The sequence below is a fragment of the Notolabrus celidotus genome, chromosome 11 (assembly GCF_009762535.1).
Source record: "Notolabrus celidotus isolate fNotCel1 chromosome 11, fNotCel1.pri, whole genome shotgun sequence".
Lineage (NCBI taxonomy): Eukaryota > Metazoa > Chordata > Actinopteri > Labriformes > Labridae > Notolabrus > Notolabrus celidotus.
This window is the reverse complement of record NC_048282.1, coordinates 1101168-1115803: the sequence shown is the minus strand read 5'-3', so window position 1 is coordinate 1115803 and position 14636 is coordinate 1101168. Positions and strand designations below refer to the sequence as shown.

General features: G+C 41.1%; 1 protein-coding gene across 2 annotated transcripts in view; it reads left to right on the top strand.

The window, feature by feature from the left end:
• The window catches only part of nphp4 (nephronophthisis 4), a 343814-nt gene that overhangs the window by 135583 nt on the left and 193595 nt on the right, over positions 1-14636 (top strand). For both annotated transcript variants that reach the window (XM_034696561.1, XM_034696560.1), the window contains one exon: positions 2193-2322. In XM_034696561.1, coding sequence (XP_034552452.1) covers positions 2193-2322 — 130 coding nt within the window. The remainder of the gene's footprint in view (positions 1-2192; positions 2323-14636) is intronic.

Here is a 14636-nt window from a genome sequence, read left to right as displayed (position 1 = left end):
CTCTACCAGCACACACTGTACGAGGTGAATTTTTTTCTAATGTGACGGTTCAGAAGATATTAAGACACTGTAAAGTACAGGAACAATGTAGCTGTTAGCTAGGAGGCTAAAGGCCCGCTTCTTTACCTCACAGTAAGTTATGTTGAGTTCAGCATTTCCAATATGGCCTCCACTGACCATCAGCTTCAAAACAGCGCTTCAGGAACAGATGGGTGACATCACGGATACTACGTCCATTACTTATACAGTCTATGGTCTTGAAGCAGGTCAGCTTCCCACAATGCAAAGTTTGACCAGTATGCATAGCATGGTTTTACATACGTGATGAGAAAAAGAGTGACATAATGACATCAGGACAGACCTGTGATAGTGTGTGCTCCTGCCCTCTTTACAATGTTGTAGTGTGAACACAAAAAAAACAAAGGGACAAATGTAACCAGCAACCAGTAACAGGTGTGAGAGCACCTTTATGAATGATACATGTAAACAGCTTGAAAAATAGTTTCTCGTTCCACAGGCACTGAGGCTTCAACTGTAATGGATTGTTATCTGCCTACTAGTGGCTATAATTTACATTTAGCTGGATGTCTCAATACACTGTGAAGGCCCATCAGATAGTAGCCTGCTTGATTTGTATTATTTAAAATGTACTGAACATTTCCAACAAAGGTAAAGTTAGACAAGTTAGACATCTCACCAGCTCTGCTTCTGTGGCCTTGATGTCAGGACAGGATCCAATATTCAAACATCATGTGATAGCCGGGTGTATGACAGCATGATAATGATCTTTAGTAACAAAAGTTCAAAGTTTTCCTGAGAGCACTACACTTTATGTGCCTTGGTTTGTCCAATGAAGACAGTGTTGTCTTCAAAACACCTGACTGATTGAAACCATAATGACGTGCAAACACATGCTGTCAGCTGCCATCAGTGGAAGAAGCCACTGATTACACTGGATGTGTTTTATTATACTCTGTCTGTGTAAGGTTGCTTTTGTAAGCAGTAGTCTCCACTGTCATTAGAGGGATGGTTTTTGAAGTTTGCTGTAAAAGTGATGGATAGAACCAATGAACAGGGGGAGCTGGTGGCCTAACGGTCTAAGCACCCCACATATAGTCCTTTTCGTAGAGGTGGCAGGTCCGATTCCCGGCCGCGACCATTTGCTGCATGTCTTCCCCCACTCTACTCCCCACATTTCCTGTCTAACTACAGCTGTCCTATCAATAAAGCCAAAACACCCCTAAAATATCAGAATGAGAACCTATGAACAGAATTAAAAAGGCTTAAGTCAAACATGCTCTTATGTTCTCTGTAAACTTAACAGATGAAATGCAGACATTGAGCTGAGCTCCTCTTTCAATGTCTATCTGAATCAAATGCTCCTTTTTGCTCCCTCAAATGAAACACTAGCAGATCTGGAGATTAATTAGATAATTACAGAGACTTATAAGCACAGGATTATGGGGGAAATTATGCCAAGTGTGTTATAAACACAACTGCATGCTAGCCCACTAAACATCGAATTACTGTAATTACTGCCTTAATCAAAATAATGCTTTATATCAAATATTCTGCCCTTTGTGTTTCCTGTGAAAGTGATTTTTCTTTTATGATAACGTCAAATAAAGCCTATAAGTGCGATGTTTACCACTCCTTTGCATGCTGCCAGTGAAAGCTGACAGTCTGTCTGGCTTGTGTTCTGCCTGCTGCTCCCAGACAGCACAGAAAGAAGAGAGGAAAAAAGAGAACTAGTCTGAAGTGCTGGCCTGTTCCAATCTCTAGAGAGCTCATGAAGCGCAAAAAGAAAAGGCACTCGGCCCCACCTTGTGACACGCCAGCACTCCACAGTATGCTCCCGCCTATGGTGTATGCAAACTGTGAATGACGAATACCAAGGGTGCTGTTCTGCTGCTCACACAGGAGGCCGGAGCTTGCCAGGGAAAATTTAGCAAGCGGGTGTAACTCCTCCAGCTCATGAATTTATTTTCTTTGGATCGGAAACATAAAACTGTATTTAAGGAAATAAGGGGACTCTAGATCCTAATGAGGCATTATCATTTTCTCTAGACGTCTTCGAAGCATATAAGTCACGATTCCTCTTTATGTCGCTGCTATTTTAGCTCATTCCCTCGCCTCTCTCTATTAACACACCCGTCACACCTTCTCTATGTGTCTCTTTGCTCTCTCCTCAGCTCATCAACTCTTCCTGAGACGCTGGGTCTTCGCAGCAGCTTGGAGCTCAGGCTGGCCAATCATCATGCTTTGGCAATCGTCTTCCAGCTGGAGTACGTCTTCTCTGCTCCAATTGGCCCAGAGACGATGGTAGGAGAAATGCGAAATGAGTAAATGTTATACGAATCACACCTTACCTCATTTGAATCAGAAACAAAGATCCTGAAATCAACCTCTGAATGAAACTCGAACAAGCTCGACACAACCCGCTGCCCTCTCTTCATTCAGCCTGTGTTCTCATACCACCTCCTGTCCTTTGAATATCACTCCATCCATGTCTTGCTGGTGTATCCTGAAGAAAATCACTGCAGGCATCCTGGGCTACAAGTAAACAAACAAGAATGAAGAGGTATGGAGAGACGGCTTATAGTGAGGAAACAAATACAGTCATGGTGACTTCCCTGAGCTGCAGCTTGCTTTGTATCTCAACATTTTATCCACATATCTAATGGAGGACGGTTTGAGAAAAACACTGAGTGTTCTCTTTGTTTAGGATGTGTTTATAGTCAGTGTTACTGAGCATACTCCTGAACTACAGGGGAGACGTTAAGTGCATTTTGGCACCAAATTATTCTTGATTTTTTAAATAATTATAATAATTACTTTATTTATATAGCACCTTTAAAAACAAATATTTACAGAGTGCTTTGACAAACAAAGTAAACCTTTTGACAGACAGGGAGGAGGAATTCAATCAATGCAGAACAGAATACAACGTGAGGTTAAAAAGAATACACGTATATTAATCAGAAAGAAGTGGTGTGACAGTACACCAATACATCTTTGTTTAAGAGGTTTTTCAAGGATAGATAAATAAATAAATAAATACATAAAATGGATAAGTAAATAAAAGCATTAAAAGGACAATAAAAGAGGTTTTCAGAATAAGAGGACGACATCACATCGGGAAAATTAGAAAAAGTGAAAAGAATAAATTAAGAACATCAACATAATAAATGAAAAAATAAATAAATTCAAACAATACATAATCAAATACAATTTAAAACAATTAATAAGTTGGAGAAAAGCAGGGCTCTCAAGTCTCAGGCATTGGGCGTGAGACACACATTTCAACCTGTTCACACACTCACATGCCACACCTTGTATTTCTCACACAGAATAATTACAAGGTCGATGCCCACCAAGCTGTGCCGCTTTTCTTTAAACTGTGGAACAGGTAGGAATTACATTTGTTTCCTGTAGAGTTCAGAATGAGCTTGCCACGCACCAGCTTATAAAAAACAAAGAAAGGAATATAGCTACCCAACAGCCAATCCAAAAATAGCATCATTGTATCCGGGTAAAACAACGCAACAACGTAACGTGCCAAATAAAGGATGCACATGCGCAATGCAGACTGACCCACGCAGATAGGAAGACGCTGGAGCCCCGTATTAAATGTGGACAGTAAGTCATCTCATCAATAGATTTTGTAGGATACTTACTGAACGACATGACTACTTTTACAGAAAAATAAAGAGAGCTAGGGAGAGAGTAGGAGAGAGGGCAGTCAAAATTGTTATGGTAAAGGAATAAAATACAGCCTATATACAAGAACTTGATTCATATAATGAGAGCTAAAGAGTCTCAAAATCTCACTCTGAACTGAGTTCAAAACTTGAGAGCCCCGTAAAAGCTAAAACACTTAATAAAATAGAGGTAAAAGCAGTTAGAAGAATGAAGTCACAGAAAAGCAGGTCTGTAAAAATGGGTTTTAAGCGGAGATTTAAAATGAATGGATAGTATTTAAAATCCAGCATGGTTAACTTTTCTGTGTTGGAGCGCTGTTGTAGTCTTTTATTCCTTTGCCTTTGCTACACTTCCCGTTCCTCTCCATGTCTGCAACCTGTGGACAAGTGGAACAAGAAGAATTTTACAAAATCCATAAAGCTATCAGACACCAAAAACTCCTCAGCCATCATCAGTGAGCAGAGTTTCAGCATATCATTCTCAAGTGTGTCAGTGGTTTCTGTAGGTTTTATCCTAACCTTTCATGTGCAGTAGGATTTGGCTCAGTTTAGAAATGCTACGACTTCTCAAACTCAGAGCCCAGGTACTGGCTCTAAAGTACTGCATTGGTGACCGCTGATCTCATTGAGATTGTATACGCAGCATTTGGCTGTGACTCAAATTGCTCCATGGAAAAACAAACGGCGTCAGTCTACTCTTCACTCACCTCCTCTACACACTGCACAGTGTTGTTCAGACATTGTGGTGAAGGAAGGAATCTTGATTTGACGGGTTCTTCTCAAGGGTTTACATCACGTGACTTTTTTGATATGTGTTCATATAAGAATGAAGTCAGTCCAGTCTTTGTTGCTTTACTGTTGCTACAATACATCGCTGCAGCGGAGGATTATGGCCACATTAAGGATAAACTAAAAGTGTGATAAATTTACAAAAATATAAACACGTAAAGTTACAAGAATAAAGTCATACATTTATGAGAAAAGAGTCCTAAAGATGGCGCAGTGAAGGCAGTCATGTGATAACACGTGAAACCCAAGATTAACTCCACTTGAGCCTAACTGATAATCTATTCATAACATGCACTTTGGACAATAAGCAACAGAAGCACATGTTGGAAAATGAATGCCTTATTAGAAGTCAAGTGGCAACATCCGACCGTGAGAATTGAAGCCAAGTGGCGGAAGTGTTAAAAACTGCAGTTCATTGAGTGTCCACTTGAGGCAGGCTCCGGAAGTACCAGAAACCACATACACACCAATTCAGAGACGACAATCTTTACAGCAGAAATAAACATGTTTACAGCCTGGTTCAAAAATATGAGTGTAGTCTGGATAGCTCATTTCTCTATCAGCACACACTGTATGGGGGTGAACTTTTTCATTACGCAGTAATTTCAAAGATATTGAGGTTGCAAGTTTTCCATTCTGAGAGGCACAGCTGACTTGATGGACAGGTGGGAACACTGTAGCTGTTAGCGAGGAGCGTCAAATCCCGCCTCTTTCACACTCCCTCGACAGAAGCTATGATGAATTAAACTTTTTCAATATGGCTGCCTCAGACGATTGGCTTCAAAACAACACTTCAGAAACAGATGGGTGACGTCACGGATACTACGTCCATTATTTATACAGTCTATGGAAGAAGTAGATGTTCAATACCAAATACGATGCTTTCATTTGGTTCTTGGTTACACACTTTGCATTTTCAGAGTCTGTGTACATAAATTAGAAAGGCTGAGACACAATCTCTCTTCACTAGGCTGCTATCTGCAACAGTTGACAGTAATCAGTAATCAGTATGTTGAGGGGCTTGTATTTAAAATGTGAACAATTCATCATGTTGATTTATCTGTGTAAAGGCAGAGAGCAGGCATCAGTAAATCCTGGAATAACTACCAATTATTGTTGTTCAGTGCTAATATGGTCATTATGGACAAGATGGAGATTGAATTGAATTTTTTTTTTTTGCAGAGCACATTAATAATTATTTTTTCTTATTCTGGAAGCTAATTACCTATGACATTTTTAATACGTTTTATGTGATGCCATTATTGGTAAAGCAGAAGCACTCCGAAATGTTTTGCAACATAACAGCGGTTATTGTTTACATCAAATTATTAAATCAGGACACGTCATATCTGGAGCTTGTGTCCACAAAACTTTTCCTCTTCAAAGAACATTTTGTGCTGTCATGTCATGTCTCCATGAACTACACTGACCAGTCACTGACGCCTGTTACAGACTGACACAGTCAACACAGTCAGCGGGATGTCATTTCTAAATTGGAGCAGCACCACTTAACAACCACTCATGGCACAGAAAACCTCAGAAAGACTGTGATAATTATGTGTGTGGGTGAGCCTTTAACACTTAATGCATGCCAAAGCCTGGCTGGTTCTGTGTGTTGTGCGTTACACAAGCAGAGGTCACCAGATCACCAATTAAAAGCAGGAGAAATCATGGAACAGTTGCATTCATGTTGTAATTCACCGATCCCTACCTATACAACCACTTGACAGCCAATCAGTCTACTGTTGATGGATGCTTTTAGGCCTTTTTTATGCCAGAGATGATAATAATTATTCTATGGACCTTCTGACGTGTATTGGAAAGAGCAGATGAGCATATTCCAGAGCAGGAAATATACCACGACTAAAGGGGAGAGGGGCTTGTCACTGTCCAGTGGATGTAGCATTAAGTTTGTCCTTCAAATCTGCCCCTCTTTTTAATATTTTATGAAGACTGATAAAAGCACCAAAGGGAACAAGGTTTCACAACAAAGTGTCAAACAAACCAAGATGTACTTTTCCCCCCAAATGGCTGCACTCTATGGTAAAAATCAGAATCAGAATCAGAAATACTTAATTTATTCCAGAGGGGATTCAGTCATTACAGTTGCTCTATCCACAATAAGTTATATAAATACAATAATAAGCTTTGTATAAATAAATACATGGTTGAAGTCCCCGGAGATCAGGAAGAGGACACTCTAGTGGTCTGTCTGGAGATCAGAAAGAGGGCACTCTGGCGGTCTCTCTGGAGTCTGGCTATGGCAGCGTTGAGAACGTTGGACGCCGTAGTCGGGTTGGCAGAGGGGGGATGTAAACAGCTACCATTGTGACATGTGAGATCTCCCTGTGCAGATAATATGGTCGGAGGCCCACAGCGCTCTCACTGCTATCCCGGTCTGCCCAGACGGTCTGGAAGTCCGTCTTATTATCCAGAGATCTCACGTTGCCCATGGTGAGAGAGGAAAGACCGTCTTCTATCTCCTCTCCATAAACCGCCCGCTTCTTATACCAGCTTTCCCCCTCGTAGCTCTATGTGTCCTCTGCCATGTGTCCCAAATCTCCAGAGCTCTGCAGGAACATCCAGAGCCGGTGAGCCGGCCGGCTTCAGCTCAACCAGCTGAGTATGAGTAAAAACAAAAACAAAGCGGGGTGATTTCATTGTGAAAAACAGTCCCCAACTCTCCCCAACGGAAGGCCAAAAGAGGTCACAACTTCAGCAAACTGCCAGAGAAAAATCTGACAAAGATTGATGAAGAAAGAAAAGAAAAATCAGAAAGAAGAATGAACGAAGAGGAGCAACTGTAACAGGCTGCATGCAGGGTTGGCGCAAGGACGATAAGATAAGATCTCTGTCATAGAGGAGAAAGAAGTTCTTAAAGTATAATCTAAAGAAAGAAATGTAGCTTAATTGATTCACCAAGTGTGTGTTATGAGTCTTTTAGCTCTTTCTACATCTTTCCAAAATGTAATCTCAGCAAACACATATCTTAATCTGATAGATATTGCTGTGGCATGTATTCTCAGTAGTCATGCTGCCAATGAGTTAAACTTTCCTTACACTTATAATGAAAGAAAAAAAAAAGTTCATTCAAGTTGAGAGATCATCTCAAAATAGCTTTAAAAAACCCGCTGTGTGGGTGGCAGAAAAAGACCTTTGCCCTTCACTGGCATGAATGTTTGATGATGTTTGAGATGTTTAGCAGGTGGAGAGTAATTTCTGTCTTAAGTGTGGGAGTGGAGTGTGTGTTTGTGTTCTGATGATGTGTGTATGTGTTACAATCTTGATGTAGAGCCGGATCTGTCTTAGGTGGTGACTGATAAAGGTAGATACATACTCCTTTGAAGAGAGCAGCTGCCACGACACTGTAAACCTCTACCCATGTCTCACTGCATCTCGCAAAAAGCCTCCGTGTTATCAGCTGAATGCTAAACTCAGTCTCTCTGTTCTCTCTGTGAAAGGACAATGCACATGTCCCTCAGAGATGTCCAGAGATGTGATGCTTTGAAGTGTTGTGGCTGTATTGAGCTGATGTAAGCCTTCATACAAAGCAGGTGTCCACTGTCAGAAACACTTCCCATTTCACACCGCTGGTATTCACCACAATCTGACCCAAACTGGCCAAGGCATTCTCTGCTGGAAGTCAAACAGCATACATGAGGAGACTGAAGCAGGCAAGTCCACAAAACCTCAACAGAAGAAGAAGGAAGTAAACAACGCTGTTTCGTACGAACAGAGCTGTTAAGTTATCCATGTCTTCACTGTTCAACATACCAACAGTTAGCCTCTGGCTAACTCAAAGATATACTTTATTAATCGCTGTTTTCACTCTGGTGTTAGATCATTCAACACACACATAGTCCGATAAACACATTCATGCTCAAACTGGAGCCTGTGGACATGCACTCACGAAGAGATGTCATAGTGAGGGGGCTGCCAGTTGGGGGTCTGGTGCCGTGCCCAGGGGCATCCCGGCAGTGCCTTAGAAACAAACTAGGACCGGACTACTGCCACCCTAATGACAAATCAATCAATCAATCAATCTTTATTTGTATAGCGCCAAATCACAACAAACATTATCTCAAGACTCTTTTACAAACAGAGCAGGTCTAGACCACTCTATGTCAAATTATGAACAGAGACCCAACACCAAGACAGGATAAGACTCAGTCTGACCCCACCTTAATCCACCATGAGCATTGCACCTCACAGTATTTAGCTAGTTACAGTGGAGAGGACAAACTTCCTTTAACAGGCAGAAACCTCGAGCAGAACCAGACTCATGTTGGACAGCCATCTGCTGAGACCGAGTTGGGTCTGGAAAGAGGGATAGAGGAGAATAAGAGAGAGAGGGAGCGGTGAAAGTGATGAGACGAGTAGTAGTAGCTGTTGCTGCTGGAGTCTGGAACGCCCTCAGCAGGAGGACGTCTACAGCAGCTCAGAGGAACCTACGAGACAAGGGAGCTCAGGGACTCCAGAAAGGTCTATGGTTAGTAACTTTAATGGGTCAGGTAGAGTTAAAGTAAGTGATGAGGGGGTTAGAGGGAAGGGGGTGAGATAGGATCCCAGTGTGTCAGTGCGCCAGTTCTCCCAAATGACAAATGTGTTGATCAAATGTTTTGGTGTGTGGAGTAATAGGTGAACCGGAAAAGGTCCAATAGTTTCTAGCTACTAAAGAGCATAATACCACCCACTGTTGTGGAGGCAGACATATGTTTGTCAATAAATCAGTGCTTACATACTGGGACCAGGACAGTGTTCCAATTACATTTGCTTAATTGAGCTATAACTGAAGCTCAATATAACAATGCATGTTAATGACTGACGGTAGAGGCTGAGAGCTAATACTATTTACATACCACTGGCACAGCCACTAGAGCAAGTTTTCAGGGGTTAAGTGTCTTGCTCGAGGACACTTTGGAAAATGGAAATCAGGACCTGAGATCAAAACCTTCATCCTTCTTATTGAAAGACAACCTACTCTGCCCCTGAGCCACAGCCGTCACGAGTCAAGGCTTCTGACTGACGACAGCACTTTGTGGAACTTACCTGACCCTTCTAAAATCAATCAAGTGGCTCTGAATGAAATCAAGTCTTAAGACAGTTTGGATGCACCAGAGACCTGGCCTTTGACCTTACTGTAGTCCCAGAGGCTATTCTGTCCTAACAAAACATGTCAGTGCTGTGATTATGGCTATTGATTGCACTGTCTGTGTGTTCTCACTTCATTTTGTACAGCTAGATTGTTATTCAGGATTCAGGTAGTTAAGATAACACTATTGATTCCAATAGAGGACATTCCTTCATTTATTGCAGTGGAGGAAAAAAAACATCAGTTTTAAGACACCATTTATTCGGCTGAGTGACGGAGGACACATTTAGAACCACACACTAAATGACAAACATGCAATGGGATACAACAAGTAGGAGGGGAGTGAGAGAACACCGGACAATTACAATACAGATGAAGTGAAAGAGCCATACATTAACGTCTACATGTCTAATGAACGGATACAGTGTTGTTTTTAGAATGTATCATGCATATGTGTCTTTAGTTTTACTGTTACCGTCAGTCTTATCTGGTGCCTTGCAACCAAGGGGCTTCTTAACTACTTCAGTGATCTCTAGATCTTCAGACTCTGCCCAGACAGAGACCCAGACTGGGCACGTTGGTCTCTTCTACCTCAAGAACAGCATGATCAGGGCTTTGTCTTTTCCAGAACTTGCCCAGAGTCAAACAGAAGTCCTTTATAGCGGTCACACGAGGCCTCTTTCTTTAGCATAAAGGCCTCCTTCACTGCCAACGTCCAACCAATTTCACTTTGGTGACTTTGAATCCACGTGTCCAACTTTCTACAACATTGTACAAGGAATTCCTGAAAGCTGTCCCAGTGTCCCAAAAAAACTGCACTTTAATGATACAACGAAGTTGATTATTGACGATTGCTGATTATTATTTTGAATGGCATCAAAGATAGGCAAATGTGTCCACCAACGTCACACCACACTACACCGATCTCGGAACCCATCGACTGTCTGGCATTCATGCCTCTGGGAACAACGGCCAACTTTCCAATGCTTCTGCTAGTCAGCGGTTCTTTATGAAAAACTCGTGGCCAGGACTTCAGGTGGTGTGTCACCAATGTTAACAGTTCGACTAGCAACTTGATAGCCAAAAAAAAAAAAAGTTAGTATTGAGATAAAATCATTACAGGGGGTGTGGAGCCTTGATTAAAGTGAATTTGTCATTGCGCTATGTAGGATTGGTTCCAGGATTGCTGTACAGCTGATTGCATTTGTTGTCTTTTGATTTCCACACAGACTGTCTTCCTGTGTACGGCCAAAGCCTGCTACTTGAACTGCTATTCCACACTAAATCTAGACTCGTGCCTACAATCCTTTAATCTTGTGCAGAATCTATAAATAGAGACTAACAAAACACCCATCAGGTCTAGATGAGACCCAGTCACCCCCTCCATGTTTCTTCATTATTGCCCACAGCAGCATTGAATTCCTCTTGATGAAACAGTGGAACAAAATAAAAGATTCCTTATATAGCCAACGCAATTTCCAGAACCCTCCACCATGCCTCCTGTAACTCTCTTTTTCTAGGCTGTGCTCAGCCGAAGCCCTTTGATCAGAGTCAGCCAGGAGACTGTCAGAGCAACCTTCCCTCCCAGGTCTGGCAATCCAGGAGAAATGCTGCCGCCCCGTTCAAACCAATTTACTGTATCTAAATAAAATAATATAAAAAGATGATCTTTTTTTTAAATGCTTATTCTTCACTGGTAAAACATTTTAAATTGTACCAGTGTGTGAACATGCTGGGTATTTAGTGGATGTTACAGCTAAAATAACAAGAACATTAATAATTGCATTTGAAGCTGAGACCTGACAGAGATAGTTGAAGACATTTTAACTGTAAATGTCAAAAAGACATTAAGTTAGATGTTAAGTGTTCAACTTCACCCTCCATGAAGGTTATTTACTTAACTACATATGAAGTGAATAACCTTCATGGAGTCAGTGCTGCAGCCATGCTTTGTTGTGCAGTCTAAAGGCAGATGACACAAACAACAGCACAGCAGTATCTTTCATTGTATATGTGGATGCACTCATGAGTGACACATATACTGCGATTCTGTATTTGTGAGTCCACTATAATGGTGTACAAAAGCTGTTTACCATTGTGTCCTATGTTTCCCTGCCTCTGCTGGTGCCACTAGATGGTACTGTGTAGCACAACTTGAGAGAGCATCCTCTGCTGTGAGGCGGTGCCTCACTGGATGGAAGGCAGGAACATGCAGTTTTACAGTAATTCTTTCTTCTGATTAAATAGAATTATGTCTTTTGATGTATTCGGAGGGGGCTAAGGTGGGTGAAATGAGTAAAACATTTTTGTTGAAATCCTTTTCTCTTAAAAACAGAACCACTGCAATCCAGAGGCAATCACTCTGCGCTCTGAGACTGCCTGTCTCATCCTCGCTGCGTTGAAAAGCCAGCCCATCTCACCGCATGAGCGAGAATGGCCTCCTTTTACAGAATTCAACCGAATGCCTTTGGTTATGAAGAAAGAAAATCATGCTGTGTCGTCATTTGTTCTCTTTGGTATTTTTGATTTTAGTTATGATTGGGTTGCTCTTTTTGTCTTGTCTCTCTGTGTAACATTCTGTCTCTCTCAGCCTTTGAGCGGCTTCTTTCATGCTCTTTAGCAGCAGTCGGAGGGATGGAGATAACGATTTAAATTAAGAAGGCAGGGGAAAAGAAGGAAGCGGGGAATTGGTCTTATATGCTGTTCTCTGCGAGTGTCTGGGGTCATTGAACTTTAAATAATCATCTTTTCTCTCAGTCCAACATGTGATGTCCACTCTCGGTCTTCTCGGTTTGCTGTATGTCGTTGAAGTGTCTGTCTTTTCTCTACTAACTCCGTCATTAAAGGAGCAGCTCTCTAAGTACATGTGCTGTAATGGTCTGTCGTCCCATTTTCCTTCTAACCCAACTTTTCCCATTACTCCGCTTGCTGTTGAAGAACAAACCCAGAGAGGCTGTGAAGGGAAAAGAACCTTTCCTGGAAGCATATTTGAGAGTTTTAATTAGTTTCTCTACTCTCTGCTTTGCTCATTTACTTCAACACCCCAAAATACTGAGACAATCATAGCCTTGCCATGCAAAACGTTTCCCCACCCTTCTAGCTGGCAGTTCTAAACACAACACCTTTAAGATAAATGCACATTATATATGCATGGAGGCTGAGAAATCGTTACAGAAGGTCAAAGAAACTGATTCACTGACTAAATTGAGTAAATGGTTTTACCACTTTGCCTATTCCAAATATCTTCCCACTCCACCATTAACCTAGTTGTTACAGCCCACTCAGTGATGTTGATAGATTTCCAATGTAGTGAGTCCCCGGGACCCACAGGTAGGGATTTAAGATGGCCCCTGGGAAATATAATGGTTCCCCAATGGTTTGTGTCCTGAGAAATTGTAGTGTAAAAATATTTATAATGTATGTATATATTCAGGTAAGATTGATTAAATAGTCTGATAGCAATATGTTTTACCATTTACTCTGTTGGCATTGTTAACGTGTTGTTTTGCTGCTTCCTATAAAAGAAAATGAACTCACTGGCAATGGGATGGATGGATGGATGGATGGATGGATGGATGGATGGATGGATGGATGGATGGATGGATGGATGGATGGATGGATGGATGGATGGATGGATGGATGGATGGATGGATGGAGGACGTCTGAGTGTTAGAAAAATAGCATGCCCAGGTGTTTGCACTATTTTCAATCTATTTTAGACACAATAGAGATAAAGAATGCCAAATAAACTGTACTTGAATTAGGTTGAAAATAAAAGACAACTGAATAATTGAATTTAACTTTAGAGCCGACACTATTTTGTGTCATTTCTCTGTTTCCAGGATCTAAAATAAAAATGCAGCATGTTAACAATGAAGTATGTTCATCTAGGCAGAAGCAGCCTGAAGTTTCTGATTTAAGGTAACATAACTTGTAGACTTACTATTTATCGCAGCACTCAGCAGCAACCAACATTCAAACTATCCCAGAAATGGGCTTACCTGTTTCTGTGATGATCCATCTGACAAGCATATTGTTTCCTGGTTACTTGGATGACCAGTCCTGACCCATGTAGTATATGATTGGCTGGCTGGAGAGGCAACACCATTACGTTGCTGAACAGTACAGGCTGAGATGATCCAGTAATAGCTAACAGCTAAACCTAGGCCCATCACTCGAAGGGCCCTGAAAGAGACGGTGCAACACTTTTTCACTGGGTACTCAAGTGAGCTCTCTTCTCATGGGGAACAGCTTTACAAAAACTAAATGTAGTGTGCAAACTAAACGTGGCTAAGACTAGGGAGCTAATGATAGTGGGCTAACATTGAACCGTTAACACCTCAGTCTTTCTGTTATGAGCACATTCATTAACATATAAAATGATCATGATTTACTGAATCCAAATGTTGTCAAAATGCGATCCACTTCCTGTCCTTTTGATGTGTATCAATCCTTCAGCTAACTAGGTATCAATCTATCCTCGTGCAGACCAAGGGGAAACTGTTGTACGGAATTGAACACCCACATTCACACATTCACACAAGTCAACAACTCGTTTTAAGTTAAGATGAAAGAACAGATGCCAATATTTACTAGGACTGTCAGTCGATTCAAATATTTAATCAGAATTAATCGTATGATGTCCATAGTTAACTGGCGATTAATCTCAAATTGATCGCACATTTTTTTATCTGTTCTAAATGTACCTTAACCCATTAAGACCTAAAACGACTGCTAAAAACGCCTTTAAAAACCTACGCATAAATTGTACACAACCTCTGAAAAACCTGAAGATTTTCTGGAAAAAAATCTGAGTTGTCAAATTTCACTAAAACCTTTCTATCTCAGCCTCTGGAGCAGAGAGAAACATGACATGAAAACCATTTGATAGTTTAGAGATTGGGCTTTAATTGGAACATCATTACTTTGCTCTTATGTGCATTCAAAATGTTCAAAAAAATCATACAACAACAAAAATATTAAAAATATAAATTAAAATGATTACAAAATATATTTTCCTGCAAGCGCATTTCATTGGTCACATGTCTTTGAAA